Source organism: Trifolium pratense, linkage group LG1 (genome assembly GCF_020283565.1).
Source record: "Trifolium pratense cultivar HEN17-A07 linkage group LG1, ARS_RC_1.1, whole genome shotgun sequence".
Classification (NCBI taxonomy): Eukaryota; Viridiplantae; Streptophyta; class Magnoliopsida; order Fabales; family Fabaceae; genus Trifolium; species Trifolium pratense.
The window spans coordinates 17,059,445-17,083,285 of NC_060059.1; the positions used below are offsets into that span (position 1 = coordinate 17,059,445).

Below are 23,841 nucleotides of genomic sequence, written 5' to 3' on the forward strand. Positions count from 1 at the left end.
TGTCATTTTGTACTGCAATTTCTCCATTAATAATACAACTACCACTTTTATTCCTGTTCTATTACTCTGCTTTATATATATATTCAGTTAACATCATATTCGTACCTATCAATTGGTCCGACTTGCCGGATCCAATACCTATACATGCACATACCTTGATGCCAAAGAACGCTGCCATTCGAAAAATGGGCGATCGTGTTGATGCGTTGGAGAATCAGATGGGTGAAATGCAAGCTATCTTGAAATCCCTAGCTGAGTAGATGCAACAACAGAGTAAGGTGATGACTGAATTGAGCAAGCAGTTGGGAAAGAGAAGTACAACGTCGTTGATGTCGGAGAGTGAAGGATCGTTTGCTAACGATCAAGGCGAATCTCGTTTGTCTTGAAAGAAAGTTAAGCTTCCGATGTTTGAAGGGGAAGATCCGGTGGCATGGATCACACGCGCTGAGATCTACTTTGACGTTCAACACACAACGAAACAGATGAAGGTGAAACTAGCTTGACTGAGCATGGAAGGATCCACTATCCACTGGTTCAATTTGTTGTTGGAAACAGAGGATGATCTGTCGTGGATCAAATTGAAGAAAGCGTTAATTGCGAGGTATGGAGGTAGGAGGCTGGAAAACCCTTTTGAGGAGCTCTCGGCGTTGAAGCAAACAGTGTAACAGCCCAGGCCCCACCACCTTAGGTGGTCCCGTCACTGTCACCTCACGATCTTCTCCACCCCCCCTTTCTAGTGGAGTTTTTGCCTTCCATGGGAATCGAACCACGTACCCTGGGGTTCAAGTACGTATTCAATCCATTCCCACTACCAATTGAGCTAGTGGGAATGAATTGAACACGTACTTGAACCCCAGGATACGTGGTTCGATTCCCACAGAAGGCAAAAACTCGACTAGTGAGGGGACCACCAAAGTTGGTGGGGCCACGAGATGTTAAAAAAAAAGGCGCCTTTTTTGTAACAGCCCAGGCCCCACCACCTTAGGTGGTCCCGACACTGTCACGTCACGATCTTCTCCACCCCCCCTCTCTAGTGGAGTTTTTGCCTTCCGTGGGAATCAAACCACGTACCCTGAGGTTCAAGTACGTGTTCAATTCATATCCCAAAGTTTTTTTTGTATAAATCAATTGAGGTGGTCTTCTTCTAAATAAGGTTTGCTCACTTCCAAAGACTTTTAAAGGCGATTTTAACCGACGTAGTTAGCAAATACAACTGACGCAATTTGCTCTATTTGTTGTAGTGCTCGTACTATGCGTGGAACAAATTATATATCCTATCATATTGATTCTTCCACATAAAAGCTCATATTTATATCAACCATGAGAATTCTTAGTGGTAGATCGGTAATGATGAGCAGATTAATCTTTGGAGAGATGATGACCCCTTGGTGGATATGATGCCTATTGATACAAATATTCATCTTGAAGCTAAAGTTATGCACATATATTATTCAAGATACTTCTTGACGTATTCCTTTCAGTTATTCTTAAGCATTTGCCAAATCTTAGCAACTTGGTGCGTAAAATTCATATCCCAAAGTTTTTTTGTACAAATCAATTGAGGTGGTCTTCTTCTAAATAAGGTTTGCTCACTTCCAGAACAGTAGGTTCCATGGACAAAGAAGATATGGAATCAACACATACCTCCTTCCAAATATTTATTCTTTGGAATGTTATTCATACAGATACATATAATATCCTCATGACTAGAGATTGCAATATTTATGAGATGTGATTTATATGTGGTTGACATGCAGAAACTATTCACTACCTTTTTATTGATTGCAGTTTTACTACATTACTATGGTAATGGTTCAACTCTATTTTACATATGCAGACCCCTAATTCTATTGATAATTTGGTTATATTATGTGATCTAGGTTGGTCTAAAAAATGTGGTGAAGTTGTTCTTGCAGGGCTCATTAACATTGTTGATACTATTTAGTATTATATCATAATTAAGCTCGGTTTCATAACAAAAAATTTAATTTTCATATTGCGGTGAATCATATTCGTTCCAATGGTAATATTACCGGGTATTTTTTGAAGTCTACCTCTCCTGCCTCTATTCACGAATTTCAAATTCTTAAAACTTTTTCAATCAAGTTGCATCCTCTTAATGCTCCTAAAATCAAAGAGGTTTATTGGTACCCTCCAAAAGTCTATTGGATCAAATGTAACACTGACGGGGCTGCACTTGGAGGTATATTTAAGGATAGCTTGGCGGCTACTCTTGGGTGTTTTGCAAATTTTTTTTGTGTTACTTATGCTTTTCAGGCCGAGATATTTAGGGTGATGATGATTATAGAGAATGCTAATATGAAAAGTTGAAATTTACTGTAGATTTAGACTGATTCTAATCTGGTTACTCTTGCTTTTAAGGAACCTTCTCTGATTTCTTGGTTCCATAGAAATCATTGGTGAAATTGGGTTGAACTCACAAAACAGACGATATGTTCATTTTAAAACATATTTATAGAGAAAACAATTAATGTACGAATGATCTTGCGCTAAACTTGGGTTGCACATACAAGACTCTCAATGATGGGATACAATTTCAAATATTAATTATAAGTCATGCTTTCACTAGAAATATATCCAATTTGCTGGAATATAGATTTTGTTATTCTTTTTTTTGAGCACTAGACTCTTTTTTACTTCACCTGACTTTTCCGTCGAGTTTTACAAGTAAGATTTTTAATGATGCGGTTGTTTTTGTTAGCTCTCACTTGGATTTTGGCCTAGTCCCAAAGTTTTTTTTTTTTAATATATTTGAGAATTAACTTATTTGTGGGTTGAGTAAATAAATGTCAAGATATATAATCGGGAAGTTTTTACTTTTTCCGCCAAGCTTTCTCCTCTTGTCTTTTCAATATTTAATTCAATTGAAAATTTAAATATAACAGGACTTAACCGACTTAAAATTTAAAGTCTCGAGTTAATTAAAACTTGAATATAAATATACAATTAAAATTCTTAAAAACAATCGGATGTACATTTGAGTTTCATAATACTTGAGAAATTAGTCTCTTCATACGTTAATTATATTAGAGAATATCCACTTTACACACCAAAACAAAAAATAAGACACTAAATATATGTTCAATATAATCCAAACATGTCATCAATGACTTCATGTTACACTACTCTTTCTTAAATGGGAAAAGGTTGAAGTAGCTAGTGTAGAACTAGGAGGCAATATCCCCAATAAAATGTCAAACTTTGATTCTATAGATACCAACAACCACTAGTGGAAGATCACAATCATATCACTTGCATATCTTGGATCAGTACTACAAGTTACAGCTTTTCATGTGCCATATATAGTTCTCGAATATCTCTTGTAAATCTCTTTAAATCAACATTCTCTGTCCAATTCCCAATTCATATAGAAGTAGAAGGGGAACAACTACTCCTTTTGGACATACATATACTTTGTTAACCGAGAACATGCATGATTCATATATTTTTTTCTTTCTAAAAGCATGGTGATTCTTTTGTCAGCCACTACTTAAAAATTATATGAAAATTATTTGAGTTTAGTTGTATAGAGTTAGAGTATTTTTTTTTAATCATAATTCTTATATCTTTTTTATCATAATTCTTTCCTGTGTTAAAATTAATAAATCTATATAAACTTAATCTATTTTGTAAAACAAAAACTCTCACACACTGACACACACACATAAGTATTCATCCCATCTTCTTGGCCCCATGCCCTTGATCCTACACTTATCTCTAGGTATTATGTTTTTTGACTAGGACCACTTAGTTTGACTTAGTTTTTATTGACACTATCAAAAATTCAAAATATAGGTATATTAATTAGGACCACTCTTAAAAAATCCCTATGTTATACAGCTAATCATATCATAAATTAGCTAGCTAGATCATGGGATTATCAAAATAGAACATGTGCCTTAAGGGCACAAGTTAACATTCTCCATTAAGATATCTAAATTGTTCGGGAGAATCTGAATTTAATTTTTGAATAAAATATTTTTTAGTGAAACTTTATTTATCTTTTGCCCAAATTGTGGGAAGGCCGGGTCCATGTCCATCCCCTTAGAACAAGAGGTTAATGATAAAATAAAATTGAATTGAATGTCCACAATAGATAAGGATATGCATGGGATTTCCCTACAATGAAAATTGGCTTCTTGTATTCTTATGTGATTAAGACTACATGAAGTCTAAAAGACGAAAAGGGTATGTTTTTATTTGGACAAGTCCATCTGGGAATAGTACTTAGAATATGTGGCTAAGAGGACATGAATCCAAGGGATACTTATTATTGAGGTAGGTTAGAAAGAAACAATCAAGGATGGGGTTAAGGAGGGATGTTGACAGGGCAAGGGCACAGCTAGGGTTTGAGATGTTTCCTTCTCTTGAAGATGTGACTTGTCTCTAAGTCATTGCCATACCCTAAAAGTTCAATTTATGATATAGTGATTGATCATCATCATGTGCTCTGCTGGATTGTTGGGGATTTGCTGTAACACATCCAATTGCTATCCAATTTTCTTTTGTTCACATAATAATTTGATTACCATAATTAGGAATTTAGTACACCATTCTTTTAGTAGCTAAAATCTAGCTAGTAGCTTTATGATGGTAAAATGTTTAGAGTTTATTTTGATGAGAAAGTCTTATATAGGCACAATACTAAACACTAAATGATACATGTTGGACGCATACACACAAATAAAAAAATAAATTAAAATAGAACAATTTAGTCACATCACTTAATATTAACCTATCAACTTTAAATTTTTTGAACTCATGTGTGTGTGCCCAACATATGTCATTTAGTATTGTGTCTAGGTAAGTATTGCTCTTATTTTGATACACAGATTTTTTTGCAATGTTGATAATCAACAAATTCATTCATATTTGTGACACTATATAAATAAGGCTTAATTGCACTTTTAATTCACATATTTTATTAAATTTGTGAAAATAGTGAGACTATTTTTGTGAGTTTGAAAAAATAGGGAGACTGTGTTTAATCTGCTAAAAAATAGGGGATTGAACAACTTTTGTTTTACCTTATTTGATTTAGAAACTGGTTATGAGACTGGATAAAATATGTAGCAAGAGACAACTCAAAAACAAAATTTTTTGTCCCTCATTGAACCACGAGACAACTTTTTGTCCATAGTACAACTATAAAAATTATGAAAATACCCATTTTATTTTCGAATATAAACAGTATTATCACTCTATCTCTCTCCGTTACAGTTTTGTCATGTCATATACTATCTTGTTCTGTTATGTACTGTTATGTTCAGTACTTGGTGTTTTGGGAATCAAACACACCCATATATGAAACATTTTTAATTATCAAATGAATATGATTTATTGACAATGTAAAATAAAATAAAATTATACCTACAATTATATAAATTATATTATATTTTTAATTCCATTTTTAACTAGCTATATGATTTCATGTCCCTTTGTGATTATTAATTTAAATCAGAGAGATAATTTATTTATTATATTTAGGAATTGTTTATTGAAATGCATGTGCTAATGCCTAATAGCTTCAATAGAAGCATACTAGAAGAATCTCACTATAAACTACAAATGTGAACAGATCTTTTATTTTAAAATAAAATAAAAATATAGTATGGAATAATTAACTATATGCTTATATGCGTTGGTCGTGCTTTAATTTGGTCATGATCATATATATTATATTCTCTTTATTACAACAAACAAATGATGAAACGGAAAAGAAAATGAAGGAAGCTGAAAAGACATGTGGAATACTTAAAATTGACTAAAATGCATTTCATTTGTGTGGCTATTGCTATGTCTTAGAAGAATTTTATAAATGAAATAAGGACTTGTGAGATTGATAGATGGATATATGATCACTGCATTTATTATTAATAGAGAAAATAAACAAGAAATGATCTTAAGAAAGATAAAGGCAATTAATTAAGTTTTGATATATTGGAGGTTAAATTCATAAACCCTTCTAAAGCATGTGGGATATTTATAAGGGTGATTAAGGATTGAGTTGAGACGGATTAGACTATGTCTATAATAATAATAATAATAATAATAATAATAATAATAATAATAATAATAATAATAATAATAATAATAATAATAATAATAATAATAATAATAATAATCTAACTCTACTGCTCTAGAAAAAAAAAATCTAACTTATTGTCAAAAATAAAATAAAATCTAACTCTACATTTTTATCGGGTCATTTTTTAAACTATGATTAACATGGTCTTAGACCTGAAGAAATCTAACGTTGTATGCATCAAATTAATACTATGATTAAAGAGGTTCTGACACAGTACTATATCGTCGAAAATAACGTGGAACATTTGACGTACGCATAAAAACATCTTATTTAGAAGAGTTTTTTTTTTTTGAAGAAGCTAAATTAAAAATAAATAAGCTAAAGAATAAATTTCCGACCTACCGGATTCGAACTAGTGACCTAAGGATGGCTATTCAGCTTTAATACCAACTACAGTCCTCCGCTCTACCAATTGAACTAAGGTCGGATTGTATTTTTAGATGAGATATTATTAATGTTCCTTCCTTAGTGAACTATATTATTTATATTAATTGCATGGTTTTGGTTGGCATGAGTTATTATGCATAAGAAATAAATTTATGCATGGTGCATAAACAAATCTCCACAATCAAATTGAATCTAACAAATTTTCAAACGCACCATTTTCCACCCCCAAATCAACAGCAAGAACCCCTGAACGTCATCAGATTCCTTCGTAGTTTGTTTTAAACTAAAATCATGTCAAAACTATTTTTGCTGTGGAATGATTTCACATTAGATGTACTTAATCATGCCAAAACCATTTTTACTGTGTAATGGTTTCAAAGGGTTTTAATCCAAAACCATTTTGTTGTGCAATGATTTTGTGTGTTATTTATGCATGGTGCATAAGGAATTCACTTATGCATCATAACCGCTCCCGTTTTGGTTTATAGGTCGATTAGGAAACAATGTTAATGTAGCTTTCTCTGACTGGTGTAACAATCTTTTAGTTTGCTTTAGTGGTATTTAAATGGATTGTTTTTGAATTGTAAGGGTTGAGTACTTTTTGTACTTCTTCTAGTTCAAATTTTGCTTATAAAAAAAGTTTATTATATAAAAAAAAGAAAAAGAGAAGAAATAGTTAGTTTAAATGGCATTTGTATAGTTTGTAGATGACCATTCGATTATGACCAAAAATTGAAGATGGGGAAATCATGTTTTTTTAGTATTCTTTTTAGAACAGCAAAAAACAATTATATATATGGGTAAAGTTATTTCCATAAATTATACTCCCTCCGTCTTTTTAACTTTTTAATTTTATCCCAAAACTTTAGTCATTTTAAGAAATTAATGCACATTTAGTGATAGTTTATCATTTGCATTGCACCCTTACAAAAGTTAAAACATTAATTAAATATATTTTCTCTTTCTTAATAAAGTAAGGGTAAAAATGATTTTCCTTATCATTTTTTAATCTCCATGCAAAACTCAAAAAAGACTAAAATTTTGGGACGGAAGGAGTACAATGCATTTTTAGGCTTTAACTTTGAACTTGATATTAACATAATAGTGGTTCAGTGGAAGGATGTTATGAGCTAGAGGTCGGAATCTAAGCATTGAAGATGATTGTGACGATGGAAAAAGGGGGATACATGTTGTTAACCATGGTTAATTAACACTAAGAAGTAGTATTTTTACACACCAATAGAATGAGTCCAACGGACAATCTAGAATTTGAATTAGATATCCTTTGTGGGTTCTCTGCTAACAAATTTACAATTGTACATGATTTGGCATGTTTGAGCGATAATAATCTAGGCGCGTATGAACTTGAACTTTGAAAATTAAATGGAAAAACAATAAATTGTTGGAATATAAATTGAGTATACATCAATCGAGAGTGTATCCCTGTGCTGTTTTTGTGTGCGTGCGGATGTGTTTCTGTTTTAGGCAGTGTATTTCTCTTTCGGAAATGAACTCCCTAAAACAACCTAAGTTTATCTTATTTATAGAGAAATAAAATATCTGAGTAACCGCCTTCAATTTGACTTGGTCTCCATGTTGTCTTGATAATTGTTGATAAATCAACATATAATTTGATGATTTTGTTGTTTAATTTAAAATTAAATGAAGTTTTTAGGTTAATTTTGAAGGATTTTTTTTTTTTTTTTTACTTATGTATGCAGGTAATAATGTGCTTCTTCTTAAGCTCTCAGGTTCCATTCTCTCAAGTGTCAATTTAGGTGGGCTAATTTACCTTCTTCAAAAAAAATAGTGAAAGACTAATATAAAGGGTAAATGTCACAGCGTGTTATATAAACACTACGTAGACCATTACAAGTTTAGGTAAAGAGTATAGTTGCTTAACTGTAGGGCATGGTCCCCTCGTGTGATGCCATAATTCATAAGACATATGAACATCTGGGCAAATAGCGATGCGTAAAAGATATAAATAAAATTTCAAGATACTTATGAAATTGTGTGAAAACCACACTACTAAAAATATCGTCATTAATTAGTGACTGATTTAGCGACCAAAATACTTAAAAATGGTCACTAATCTCATTAGCAACCAATTTAATTCAGTGGCGAATGCTCTGGTCACTAAATTGGTTACTTATTATGGGAGCTAAGTAGAAAAACCCAAAACGAAAAAAAGAAAAAGACTAAAAGATCTTCTCAAAAGGGGGTAACCCCGTACTGCAAAGGTCATACTTGGCACGACCTAATCTTACATCGAGTACTTAGGCAGGACCTTAATTACTTTACAAAACATTTCTCTAGTGCATAGGTTTATCCACTCTTCCTCAATGAATGTTACTAAAGCATTCTCCTCCCCAAAAATTTTAAAGCATCAAAATATAAATTTATCATTTGTGTAAAGACGTTGTTATTATTAATAATATTTTCCGTTTAATATTTTTTATGTATATATGTTTCTCAACACTCACATTATTATTGCGTCAAAAAACACTCACATTATTTTTATATATTTAATTTGAATAAACTAACAAAACTTATTTGTTCTTAAAATATATTTTTTAAAATATTATAAAATTAACATAATTATTTCTTTAGAGGAAATAGTTTAATAACCGTATTATGTGTAAACAAAAAATAATATCATACTGTGTCAAAAACAAAATATCATACTAACCATGTGATTTGAATCAAGTGATTAATTTTGGTGTTCAATACTTCTTGTACCCTCTCTTTTATGAACTCTTTTTGTGTATCCACTATTTATTATTTATATATAACTATATTTGCCATTTTTTTTTAAAAAAAAAAGACTTAAATGCCGCAATGACTCTTGTTTTGGCTTAGGGGTTGTCGTTTGTGTTTGAGTAGGATTGGGTTGTTGTGGTGATGCCGTGATGGAATTTGCGTTATTATTAATAAAAGACTTGAATGCAAATTTATTCCTCTATTTTGATTGAATCATAATTTTAACCCTATTGAATTCAAAGAAGAGAATTTATTAAATAAAAAGATATATATTGAATTCACTGTTGCGTAAAAAAAAATTTGAATTCACGGTAAACAAACCCCCTCATTTACTGGACGCTAGTTTGGACACCCGTGTCAAGCACGGGCTAGAATTTCGTCTAAATTAGTCATTTAAAATTAATTTAACTCATCACATATTATATTATTTTTATCGATAAAGTATTAATTAACGTCACATATTGTCCTTTTTTTTGTGAATCAAAGGTATCCTCTACGCGTAACTGGAGAGATTAATCAACTCAAGGTAACTGAGATTCATTTAAGGGGTTGACCTCTCCCAACAAATGTTTCTCCATACGCACCGGCCAGAAACTACATTCTTTTTTGAACTATAGAAAAATAACATTTAGACAAACATACGACATTTGTAGGTTTTATACTCAATATAATATTTTACTTGATTTAGAAGAATTGAGCCGAATTTCCTAAAAATGTAGAAAAAGAGGGATGAATAATTTAAATGATAAAAAATGAGGGAGAAATGTAATAACTCATTTGACCGTCAAATTGTATTACAAAGAAACAAACACTATTATACATTATTAAAAACCTCATGATAAACTACATTAGTGGTCTCACTGCACACTTGATTTTCTTCATCTAATATTAATATTTTTAGACCCTTCTTTAACTCTAGACAAAACGACGTATAATTGTCAATGAGTGAATATTGGTTTAGGAAGATATATTCTGACATGAGAAAGTGACTGACCCTGACTCTTATTTATAGTCATTGCAAAACATAAGGTCAATGAAATTTGTCTTCTCGTAAAATTGAAAGATAATCCAAGGTCACTCTGTGTCAAATTCAAGCTTGGATTAATTATTTTATCACCCACATTTTTCCAGTAATTGAAAATTCACCAATACAATGTTTTCCAAGAACATCAATGATTAATCTAGTCTCATTGCACAACTGTGCAGCCTGGTCAATATTCCTCATCAACATCACCAGACATTCAACTTTAAATATCAATTTGTGATTTGGAATGTCGAAACACTTAATATCATTTAAGAATTTGGGTGTGAACCATTCTCTTTGTATCTTGTTATATTCATCTGATCTAGAAACCGAAACATAGCTAATATATTCTTGCTCACTTCTAAGGACCAACAATAAAAGATACTCATTAACATTCTCGACTGCATACAAAGTTGGGGCAAGTATACTATGCTCTTTAAAAAAAAATTGGATTTCTTCATATTTTTTTAAAAAATTGGATATGCAAAATCAATAAGAGAACGCAAGAATATTCAAACTAATTTTACACCCTCATCTGCAGACCTATTTCCATTACTGATTGAAAGAATCCATTTGGGCGGCAAACATTTTTATTTCAATTTGCTTAGCATGAACGGTCGAAGCGCTTAAACACATATTTGTTGTAAGCTTCAAAATTTTGCAATGATCTCATAACTTGGACGAATTGATCGCGATTGTCATTATGTCATGTTTGCATCCTTTGCTAGTAACAGATAAAATTGTCTAAAATCACCCCCTAAAACAACTAATATACCACTAAAGGGTTTATTAATTGCTATTGTACACCGTTGTAAGACATCATATCACATAATGACTTGCCAAAAGACTCAAAGCACCAACGGTACATCATACGTGCTTTGTCTCAAATGATTAACTTGGTTTTTCTAAACAAATCAGCCTTGTCGCTCTTTTTATCAAAACTACATATTGATGTCTCATTAATTTGCAGTGGAATTTCGAACAATGAATGTGTTGTACGACCACCTAGTAGTAATAGGGATGCTATGCCACTAGAAGCTGCATTAAGTACAATGTATCATTTAGCATGTAGTCCAGAAGACATTGTTCTCCAAATAAATGTTTTTCTTGTTCCTCCATATCCATATAAAAAGAAAAAACCATCAAATTCAGATTCAACAGAGTCCACAATTTGATTGTAAATGATCTTCTACTTAGCTAAAAGCATGCTAGATATATAGTTGGTCACGTGTCCTGACCATTTCATCCCTATTATAACTTATTCATCTACAACTTATTACAAAATTGAACAACATTGGTATAGTCAAGTTAATGCTTAGTTTTTCATATTATAGGATGTCAAAATCATAAAATTAATTCTTAAATATGAAGATCATATATCGCTAAATTACATCTAAGAAATATAACTTGTTTCTTGGATTAATCCATTTGTAAACTAAAAGAAACAAATATTTTCTAAAAAAAAAAATTCACGAAAAAAATAAAGAAGTGATAAAATGATAAAATATATAAAAACCAATACACACACAATCAATTGATAAAGATTCATATTCATTCATTCAACTTAAAAATTTAATTTATAATTTATAATTTAAAATTGAAACTAAATATAGTCCCTCCATAAACATTCAAATGTTAATTCTAATTTAAAATTGAAATTAAATAATTAATATTTTACTAAAAAATCAAAATCGACATATTTTTGTCAAACTCATTAACAAATTGAAAAATAGTCAACATATTAAACAATTTGGGGATTCCTCTTAGATTCAAAATAGGATTGAGATTTATAAGCGATTTTTCAAATTATTCAATTGATGGGAGAGTAGGAGAATATCGACCATTGAAGTTATAAAATGATGATAGAATGAGAATTGGAAAAATTTAGATAAAAAGAGAGATGTTGATTAAGGGTTTGGATTGTAAAGATTGACAAAAATATGAAGAAAAAAAAGAAGATATATTTTCAATGTAGTAAGTTATTTTTGTTAATTCTTTATGATCGTAAGTCTAATTAGTTTAAAGACTTATGCATTCGCATGAGTTTATTGATTTTTATTCGGTATTTAAGTTTGTCGTTATTTTAAGATAGAAATTTTATTTAGAATAAAAGATTTAAAAATCTGTTGTATAATATTGTTAAAATATAAGTGAAACTATTGTATTATTTCATGTAAAACTTATTAGATGCATTTGCTTACAATTATCAAGGACAAATATTTATCCAATTTTCCATGCATCTCTCACAAATAATGTTCCTATGTAAATTTTTTAATAAAAAATTAGTTATTAACATAACAATTTTGTTATATAATTATCACTCAGTGATAGTTAGCAGTAAACTTGACAGTAATATTGTTTATATTTTTTTTTTCCTTCCTATTTTTATGCATATTCATTCATCTTATATTTTATATATTCTTTCTATAATAATTTTTTATTGACTAAACTTCCTATAATCTTTTTATTGTTTTTGTTTTGTTAATATTTTTATGCATAGATTCATATGTATTCTTTTTGTTGTATTTATCTTTATCTTTCTATATTTTTCTGTAATTTTGTTTTTTACTAAATTTTCTACAATCTTTTTATTGTTTCTATTTTTTTTTATTTTTCCTTTCACCACCAGTTTAATATGGTTTAGGTGTCAGTTCTGACATCAAGTGGTTCCACCTCCCTCCTGATCGCAGTTCTGACATCTGTTTATTGTTTATGTTTTGTTCCAATTTTTATGGATACTTTCATATATAATATATTTTTTTGTGTTTATCTTATTATTTCTATTTTTTTTGTAAAATTACAATGAACGATACAAAATTTGGAATATTGTTAAAACTGATAAGGACAAATTAGTAAGTTTGATAGTAATGATTTAATTATATTAGAAGTAGAGAAGTAGAAAGAAGGAAGTAAACAATAATAATAATAGTGCACTCAAATGATAAATTAAACCAAATTATATATTCAAATATTCAAATGATAATAAAGATAGTAATGTATAATTCAAACGTTACTTAGATTAGTATACTCCAATGATAATAATAGCTTGTAACAATAAAATAAAATAATAATAATAATAATAATAATAATAATAATAATAATAGATACCAAAACAATAAACGACGAAACTGAAATTAATTCAAATAAGTATGTAATAAATTAAACCAAAATAATATAAGTGTTATGTAAATTAAATCAAAAACATCCTACCAAAAAAATATTAAATTAAATCAAAAGTATAAAATATCAACCAATTATCACTAATCTTTCTCAATCTCGACAGTTTTCAATAATTTAACTAATGTAGGCGCATTGATTAAAATAGAAAAATAAAAAAACTGATGTAGAAGCATTGTTGCCTTAATCTTGATAGTTTTTTCAATCTTGGTACATTCTTTGAGACCTTCAACAGTATTCTTCGACGTAAGCTTTAATAAATCTTCTTCATCGTTTATCTTTGACACGTCTTGTATCAAACATACTCTAGAAGATGGTTTGATTCTTTTCAATTGTCTTATTTCATACATAATGATATCAAAATATAAATTATAATATTATTAATTATTAATTGAAATTAAATGAAATTTTTAATATTTAGAGAATTCACTTTTTTTTTTTCTTTTTTGAAGAAACTAAATTAGTCCACCCAAATTGGCACCAGAGAGAATCGAACTTAATTAATTGGCACAAGAGAGAATCGAACTTGAGACCTCAAGGAGAAACACACTCGCAGGTGGGTTAAAATTCTCCTTTTCTTTCAGTCATTAGCTGCATCAAAATTATGATCGAAGAACCACTTTATCGCATAAATTAGATTATATATCGTTGAACAGATCATGCTTTATTAGATTGTTATATCATTCTCCTTAACTAAAATAAATTTGAACATATTATGTTATGTTAGATTATATTATTCTTTTAAGAGATATTACAACTATTATTAAATTGTCATGAAATCATCTAACTTGGTGGAACAGATAATTAAAGGAAAAAGAAATATACATGGTTACACAAAAAAATTAAACATAAAATAAATGTACCATGAAATGAGAGAAAGATCCGAGTCGCGGCGGTTCACATATTGAATGAATCAAATACGAATAAAAATATATAAACTCAACGTTTATATATAGAGAAAAAAAAACCTAAGTTATATTTAAGGGTGATCCATCGTTTGTTTTTTCAGTTATGCTAATCCTCTGTTTTTTAGTTAAGATAAATTTAAGTTACTTAGCTATGATATATCGTTAAAATTAATTGTGATCCATCGTGTTTTTTTTTGAGTTATTTGTTTTGTTATGCTAATTATCTTTTTTTTTTTTGAGTTTTTTTAGTCATATAATTAATTCATAGTGTTTTTTTTTGTTATAATAGATTCCAGTGGCGGCTTGCACACACGTGCGAGGTGTGCGATGGCATCGGGCCTCAGCTCAAAATTTTGAGGTCCTATAATATTACTTATATATTATTTATACCTATAAAATATCAGATGTATATTAATAAATTAATTTTTAGACCATAAACTAATAGTTATATATAATTAATGTTCATATAATATCATATGAGTATCAATAGATTAGTTATCTATACTCGTAAATATAGTTTTATTTCATTTTAATCTTTGCATAAAATTTAAACTTAGATTAGGAAGTTCCTTTTTAACGTTATATACAAAGATAATTATTTTGTATTTCTTATCCCATTTGATTTAATGCAATTGGTTTAATATTGATAATCTATATGTTTACAAGAATAAAAATGATTTTTTTATATTATACGTAATTTAAATAGACGATTTTTTTTTAAAAAAAATTAAATTTTTTATATTAAGTGGCCACTTTTATATTTTACACAGAGTCTCCTAAAACCCGGAGACGCCCCTGATATATTCATTGTACAAAAAAAAATTATTAAAAAAAAAGAAGACACGTAGGCGCCACATAAAATTATAAAATGTCACTTATAAATTTGTTCATTAAGAAGCAACGTGAGAACATCAAGTATACTTTTTTACTTTGAGCAAGACAAATATATATAGTATAGATTCCCACATTTTTTTTAATAGCAAATTATTACATACCTTTAATTTTTTGTATTTTAAGATAAATAAGTAGTATTAAGGGGTTTTATGTGTAAAAAAAGTACTCCCAAGGAAGTCAAAGTTATAATCACTATTGCCATGTTGCTACTATCACTCACCATCATTAACTGCTATTATTATTGAATCATCACGACCACCATTATTGCCTTTTTTTGGCCATCATCACTATCATTGTGTGTAGTAATAATCTATACAAGGACACTTTAGTTGGATATCTTTTGTACAATTTTATTTTTAATAACATGGTTCGATTTTGTCCCCGTGAGCTTAGCTCGGTTGGTAGGGACATCACACTATATGTGCAGGAGCCCGGGTTCGAACCCGGGACACTCCACTTATTCACCTTTAAGGTGGATTTTCTAGCCACTAGGCTACTTGACCAAAAAAAAAAAAACATGGTTCGATTTTATGTATACAAAATAATACTTCTTTTTCAAATTATGTATACAAAATAATAATTCTTTTTTAAAATTGAAAACATATATATACTAGCACATCATATCCCATAAAAAAATTACTAGGACATCATCATCATCATATATATAACACAAATATTATGAAGCTAAACAAGCAAATAAACTTAAATGGGCGTTATAATGCAAAGCACAATAGAATCAATAAAAGTTGATTCAATTGGTAAAAAGTTAACTTATATCCAACAATTTAAGAGCGCAAGTTCAACTTTCCTCCAAAACCCCTCCATCGAAAATATATCCTAAATTATTTCTCTTTTAAATTTTTTCATTTGTGCACATGTCTCCAAATACTTTTCGTTTGGCATTGTGTTCATATAAGGCTTGCTATATATAGTTCATCCAACTATTTTTGGTGTGTGATTTTGCATGGCCTTGAAGGATGGGTTAAGAAGGTATTTGATTATTTGTCATTCGATTTTTTTAGGCCATTTGAGTTGAGGAACAATTATAATCTCTTGATCTACTCCAAAGTGTCTCACCTATAGTTGAGTTTATTTGAGTTCTATCCTAAAATTGAAGGGAGAAGGATCGTTTGAGGAACGAACTCGCATCTTTTATGTAAGAAGTAAGCTTCTCAATTGCTAGACCACATGACTTAATTGATTTAAATATGCAACGCTTAAATTAAAAATATGAATATATACCTATAAAAAATGAAAAAATTGGAACTGGGGGCGGCCATTGTCTTCCTCGGTCCATAAGGGACTCCGCCCCTATAATTTAGACGGGACTATTAGCTATTTTAATACATAGATCATTATATTTACAATTGTGTATTTAAATTTTCTTTTTGCCGCTTAAAAAACAATTTCATATCATTGCCACTATATCTAAACATTTAAAGAATAATCATCATCTCTCGATAAAAAATTAAAATTCAACCAATTATAAATGTATGGTACACACACAATTAAATAATAACTTATAATAAATAAAAAAAATAGGGTAGGCATACTCACAAAATTCGTTTCAATTATTTGAGCAGGGACTGCAAAGCATTATTGTTTACCAAGTATAGGACTATATAAAAATGGAATATGGAAATTTACATGTACTATAAAGACATAGAAATAAAATGTCACTGTTTTAGATATCTAAACAAGGTAACTAGTCTACAAATGAGAGGACAATAGAAGATGGAAAACTAACAAACCCAAGTGGCATGCATGTGATTTGAAAATAACAAATTACAAAAATTTAGTTTATTGAGGAGACAACCATTTGAGCAGGTACCTGAAATCCCGTTTGCATATGGAAAAAATTATTATTAAGTGAATCTTTTGTATGCATTTTATTTGAATATGTATCGATATATTTATTAAGGTTACCAATTTTGATTGATTCACAAATTATGTTTATTTATTTTTTTATATTAAACATTGTTTGTGGACCTATCAGTATTAACAATATACCAATATATATCTAAATAAAATGTATACCAGAGTGTTTACCTTATTATTTATTTTTTGAATAGTCGGTTAAAGATCAACGGTTTCATATTTCTCCACGTGTCAACATGCAACTGGTTACTATCATGATGTGAAATAGGCATGCAGCCACAAACACAAGTTCCTCAATTAAGTTATATTATTGATTATTGATGGGGATATAATTTTCTCTCTCTTCTCTATATATTTCTATATAGCCAAACAAAGCTACATTATAATACAAAGAGGACATACCCTTAAGAGAAACTACAAAGCACTTTTAGTTTCATAGAGAAAGGAAAAGTAAAAAAGAGTGTTTATTATTTCTTTTCAAAGAAATATTTCTGCTGAGGTTTGGATTTCATTGAGAAGCCAAAAATGGCTACTATGATTGGGAAAGATAATGATTTGAGCTTGAAGACTGAGCTTTGTCTTGGTTTGCCTGGTGGTGGTGGCGGTGGCGGCTCTGAGCAGGTTGAAACTCCAAGGGCTTCTGCAAAGAGGGGGTTCTCTGAGACTATTGATCTGAAGCTCAATCTTCAAACCAAAGAAGATCTGAATGGGAATATCAAGAATGCTTCAAAGGACAAGAGCCTCCTTAAGGACCCTTCTAAGCCACCAGCTAAGTAAGTTTCTATTTATCCAATTCAATTTTTTTTATGAACTTTTGGATCTAAACAAAAGAGTGGTATGTGCAAAGGAAAATAGTGAATAAGTTGATATGCACGTACATGCAACATCTTAATGTTTTCACCTTTTAATTAGTTAATAAGTTGATATCCATTTGTATTTAAACTTTTTCGTATATAATATTATATTTTTCATTAAAAAAAATCTTAGTAATACAAGTGTGAATTTATAATCTCAAAAGATAGAGTTCAAATTCTATGTAAAATAGTCGTAAGAGTCTAGAGTATTCAGAGTTTGAATTCCGACCCTGCACATATAATGTTACGATATTCCTACCAACTGAGTTAAGCTCACACGGAGAAGTCTGTGTTTTGTTTTTTAATTAGAAAATTTTATTAAAATTGCTCACTCTATGACTTTAATTAATAATAATAATAATAATTTCCATTTTATTAAAATTGCTCACTCTATTACCATGTTCTCTTTTAAATATTTTTTTTTCTTCCATATAGTAAGTATATAGTTGCATGAGGTATATATATGGGTTTTCAAGATTTATGCAATTTATTTATAAGTTTGAGATTTATGGGGATTTGTAATAAATATTAAATATTATAATAATATTTCAGGGCTCAAGTAGTTGGTTGGCCACCAGTGAGGTCATACAGGAAGAACATGATGGCACAAAAGGTTAACAATATTAGTGAAGATGGCAATAATGAGAAGACAACAAGCAGCACTACTTCTGGTGCATTTGTTAAGGTTTCTATGGATGGGGCACCTTACCTTCGTAAGGTTGACTTAACAATGTACAAAACCTACAAAGATTTATCTGATGCCTTAGCCAAAATGTTCAGCTCCTTCACCACTGGTAATATATTAATTAGTAGTACAATATTATTAATAAAATAATAAGCATATTTATAATTAATATATATTTTAATTAATTATATTATTCCCTCAAAACCTCTTTTACATCACAAGTCCACAACTATATTTATTTGGAATAAATTAGGTATATTTTATGCACAATTTTTTTGAATGGCAAAATATTTAGACCATTTTACGATTTGTGCGAGTCATCCTTGCGTAAAGGTCATATTAATCTTTTGTATTGTTCCAATTTTATCGGAGGTTCTTGAAGGAACAATTTTAAAGACTAATTTCTCAAATCAAATATATAATATATTATTACATACAACAAAAATTTTTTTATTAAAAGTTTTAACACTGCTAATTTGTATGGTTGAATTCAAATCCAGAGTCTATAATTGTTTGATAAAGTTTGTACCACTTATACTTGTTCCACTTAGTAACACTTGTATTTATCTCTGATTCAATTAATGAATTATTTTTCTTTGTTGTTAAATAAATAAATAAATTAAAATAACTACAAGCTAGAAGTATTATTTTTCTTTGCTAGTAGTATTATTATAAGGTTTTAGATCTTGATGGATGCATGGGAATTGTTGAAGATGCATGTGCTAGTTAGATTAATTATTATGATCTTGGGATTGTTACATTCTAGATACATGATTAACATGGGTCATTATTTGTGATTAATAATTACATGTACATAGAAGAATAGTATTAGTATATTAATTAATAAAATTAGTTTTGTTAATTATAATTTTGAAGGTAACTATGGGGCCCAAGGAATGATAGACTTCATGAATGAGAGCAAGTTGATGGATCTTCTTAACAGCTCTGAGTATGTGCCAACCTATGAAGATAAGGATGGAGACTGGATGCTCGTGGGAGATGTCCCTTGGGAGTAAGTTCCTAACTCATGCAACCAACATTTTATATATATATATATATATAACCTCCATCTATTTCCAGCTACTATTTACATTCATTTGTTTTTTATATTAATAATATAAATCCATAAAATTAATTACCTTTGATACATTATTTTTTTAAGGATGTTTGTTGGATCATGCAAGCGTCTTCGCATAATGAAAGGATCAGAAGCAATTGGGCTTGGTATGCATTCTATCTTATCTTATCATGTTCTTTTCAATCATTTCATTGCTCAGAAATAATTATGTACACGTGTTCATGAGTTTAACTCAGTTGATAATAGAAAAATCGTTTTTTATATTTAAAAAGTTGGGGTTCACTCTCAACTTTTTGGTTATAGACATACACACACAAGTCAAAGCACTTAATTTCTCAATAACATTGAGTAGACCTAAAATTAACTCCCGAGCCAGATTAAGCGGTTAAGTGGCCGGATACTGGTGGTGAAAAAAAAACTATTTGATAGTTGATACTTCATTGCATAATTTTATTTTAACAAAAATAATTTATCATGAATAATTGTTTACAAATGATAAGCATAATATAAATATGATTTAATAAGGTATTAAAGTTTTTTTGGTTACATAAAATTATTAAAAGTTTGTTGTCAAAGGTTAATTGTACTATTATTATCCATTCTCACAATGCGTCCCCCCCCTTGTGTGTGTGTCATTTTCTTCCTATTAATTCTAACGTTGGCATTTTGTTTATGTACTTAATTTCAGCACCAAGAGCAATGGAGAAATGCAAAAACCGAAGCTGAATTTGGTCTAAATACATATCCTATATCAAAGTCCCATACCAAAGTGGACCTATAAGAAAAGATATATGAAAGCTAGCACTACCTTTGGATTGGAGTGTTTTTATTTTGGATGTGTCTTAAGTGTTTTTTGTTTTGTTCGTATATAGATTCAACTTTTAATTTTAAGTATTTGTAATCAACATGAAGCAATAAACTTAACCACCTATATACACTATTATTATAGTTTGCCTTGTTTAATTATTACGACTATTATGTGATTGCTTCCTTGGTGTCATGTTTGTTGTGTGCAATATGCCTATATAATATACTTTGAATTTTATTAATGCATATTTTATAATTATTATTCCTCAAGAGATTAATTCTTCTATTATTTCATTTATATTTAGTAATGTATATTTTTATTAATTTGTATATTATTGTATTGTATTAAATTTTGATAATTTAGTATGGTAAGGGAACATTGCCATGTGCATGTTGATGGAGTTTCTTTTATGGCCATTATAGTAGTCTTTGTCATTTAGTTTTGTATTATCAAATTCGCATTAATTACTGGTCGAGTGTAGGGTTGGTGAGTGAACGCTCGGTTGGAATATCAATTTATATATGTGTACATACTCCTACATTGATCAATAACATTATTAGTATTATTAAGGGTCAATGATGCATATGCATTATACAATATATACATATCCCAATACATATGCAAAAGTATAAAAGAATTCTTGGATCGGACAATGTGACAGCTTCATGTCCTAGCTTTAGATGAAAAATATCCATTATTTTAAGGGATTTGTTGTCTATAGAGAATGCATATATAAAGCGATTTGAACTTAAGTATTTACCTTTTTAAGGGATTTGGAAGGAAGGAACATAATAGTACATCACACCTAGAGTCTCACATCGATATCGGATAATAGAGAATACTAATATATGTAATTTTTTTTTTTAAAAAAAATGAAGTTTCATATCAGTTAGAATTACACATATTGAGGAACATAGTGTGGCACAAGTGATAGATACTTGAGTTCCTTAACCATTTAATTCTGGATTCGATCCTTGACCGGTGCGTATGGAGAAACATTTATTGGGAAGGTCAACCCCTTAAATGAATCTCTGTTACCTCGAGAGAATTAATCTCTCAAGTTGCACGCAGAGGATACTTTTAGTTTCCCAAAAAAATTACACATATTGTTTAGCTTCTAAGTTCTAACACAAATCACTACCTTTGGTATAAGAGTGTTAATCATTCTTCCTTTTTGTTCCATGCACTTCCAAGTTCCGAGCCACTTCTCCGTTTGGTACAAGAGTGTTCATAATATCAATATCACCGTCCCTTTAGGTTTTTATTTTTTATACTAAAAACGACATTCATTGAAAAACGTAGAATACATTGTATAACATAAATTCAAAATTACTAAAAACTGTAATGGATAAATCTGTGAACAAAATTATAACATCAAAGTTAATAGCATACAATAGCAAAATATATACAGATATGATGAAAGTAAAGTGTCTGGAATACCGAATCTAGATCTGTAATGTTGATGAAGCCAAAATCATTGATTGAATTTATACTGAATCGACTCTGACAATTTGAACCGAACAAATACCACACAAGATGAGAAAATATAATGCTGCACCAAGAAGACGAACTACGCAACGTAGCACAATAAGTCGACGAAATCACAAAAGAAGAAAAAATTAAATATATGGGAAAGTCAATTATTTGAATAAAGAGAAAGAGAAAAAGTTAACAAAGTAAGAGAGAAAGTGTACAACATCAGCTCAACATTAACATATAATCGTACCTTTAGATTAAGAATGGTCATAAATAAATAAAAGAGTATAAAATCATTTCAAGTAGTCAAATTTAAAAAATGAAAAATTATTGATCCAAACAGTGCCTCTGGGCACTAGTTAAGCATATAAATAAGGAAATTATGTTTTGGAAATTGTGAATTCAATACATTGAAAGTGTAAAAAGTTAACTTATCAACATTAACTTTTTCTTTTATTTCTATTTTTGGTATGTTTAACTAGTGCTCCGAGAGCACTGTTTAACATACCCATTAAATAAATTGTATTATCTTTAAAGTTCAACATTCTCTACAGTATTTGGTTTGCTCGAAATAATAAAATCTTTCAACAAACTGACACACCTGTGACTGTAGCGGTTGAGCGTGCTTTGAAAATCCTCTATGAGTACCAGCATTCCATCACCATTGATCGCCTTGTTCCTTCAGCCACGAGCTCCCAAGTAATCCATAACAACATCTGCTGGAGTTCGCCCCCTGAGAACTACCTAAAACTTAACGTGGATGCTCATATTTCGGATGATGGCCGTTGGGGGATAGGTTTGGTCCTCAGAGGGACGGACGGCCGCTGCGTTGGAGCGGAGACGAGGGTGGCTACTGGCTCAAATGATGTGATTTTAGCAGAAGCAAGGGGTTTACACGAAGCTTTAAGCATGGTGGATCGAATGAAAATTTCGAAGGTTATCATTGAAATGGACTCCGAACAGATTGTAAAAGCTTTGAATTCAAAGTACTTTCCAAGAAAAGAATGGGGAAAAATAGTGCAGCAGAGTGCTAGGGCTATGGAAGGTTTCGCTGAAGTTTCTCTCTCGTGGGTGAAACGTGACGGCAATACAGTAGCACATTCCCTTGCTAGATGGGCAATGATAGAGCCCAATTGCTTTTGGGCCTCCAATTTCCCCCTTTGTATTATAAGCCTGCTCCAAAACGACATGGCTAGTGTACCCTGATTCTTTATATAATATGTCTTGCTTCAAAAAAAAAAAACATTCTCTACATCCTAATATAATTCTCCTCATGGAGAAATTAAAAAAAAAAAAAAAAAAAAACCTTGATGTCGCAATGGCAGACTTTTTAAAAAAACTCAAATTTATTACTAATATATTAAAATCGATTACCACTAAAGTTCCTAACTTATCTTTATTGCTTTTAACCACGTTGCAAGTTTTATAACCTTCACTGTAATTTCACTAAAAAAATATTTAAAAAAAATATAGAAAGACTATAAGATAAATATAAAAAAAAAAATATATATATATATATATATATATATATAGAAAGAATATAATTAAGTTAAATAAAAAAAGTGGATATACTTAAAATAGGAATAAAACAAAGGTGAGCACTCCGGTACACATATTATGTGGATGTGTACCGGTACATTGTTGATGTGTATAATTTTAATTGGTCCACATATAATGATAATTTAACAAATCATTTCAAGACTTCTTTAAATAGAAGTTTTCTAAATTACTCTTTTAATTACAAAAATTTCAAATTGGGGATTATTGTAATTTAGAAACCTTAAAACATGTTTCAATAAT

The 23,841-nt window shown here is 29.9% G+C and overlaps 1 protein-coding gene and 2 non-coding genes across 3 annotated transcripts; 1 reads left to right on the plus strand and 2 right to left on the minus strand.

Moving 5' to 3' along the window:
* Positions 1–6,441: 6,441 nt before the first annotated feature.
* Positions 6,442–6,536, minus strand: TRNAY-GUA. The gene is made up of 2 exons: positions 6,500–6,536; positions 6,442–6,477 (listed from the first exon to the last, which is right to left on the minus strand). It is a non-coding gene; the product is annotated as a tRNA-Tyr (tRNA).
* A 10,888-nt stretch (positions 6,537–17,424) lies between these two features.
* On the plus strand, positions 17,425–20,757 carry LOC123923199 (auxin-responsive protein IAA14-like). The gene is made up of 5 exons (XM_045975875.1): positions 17,425–17,913; positions 18,547–18,788; positions 19,556–19,691; positions 19,842–19,903; positions 20,446–20,757. The coding sequence occupies exons 1-5, from the start codon at positions 17,666–17,668 to the stop codon at positions 20,481–20,483; spliced, it is 726 nt and encodes a 241-aa protein (XP_045831831.1). The 5' UTR covers positions 17,425–17,665; the 3' UTR covers positions 20,484–20,757.
* Positions 18,965–19,065, minus strand: LOC123903349. Its single transcript, XR_006807929.1, has one exon. It is a non-coding gene; the product is annotated as a U6 spliceosomal RNA (small nuclear RNA).
* Positions 20,758–23,841: the final 3,084 nt, after the last annotated feature.

Excerpts from the sequence above, each read along its gene's own strand:
- LOC123923199 (XM_045975875.1), top strand. The coding sequence starts at position 17,666 with ATGGCTACTATGATTGGGAAAGATAATGATTTGAGCTTGAAGACTGAG. Across the intron at positions 17,914-18,546 it reads CCTTCTAAGCCACCAGCTAA|GGCTCAAGTAGTTGGTTGGC; the intron begins GTAAGTTTCTAT and ends ATAATATTTCAG. Across the intron at positions 18,789-19,555 it reads GTTCAGCTCCTTCACCACTG|GTAACTATGGGGCCCAAGGA; the intron begins GTAATATATTAA and ends ATAATTTTGAAG.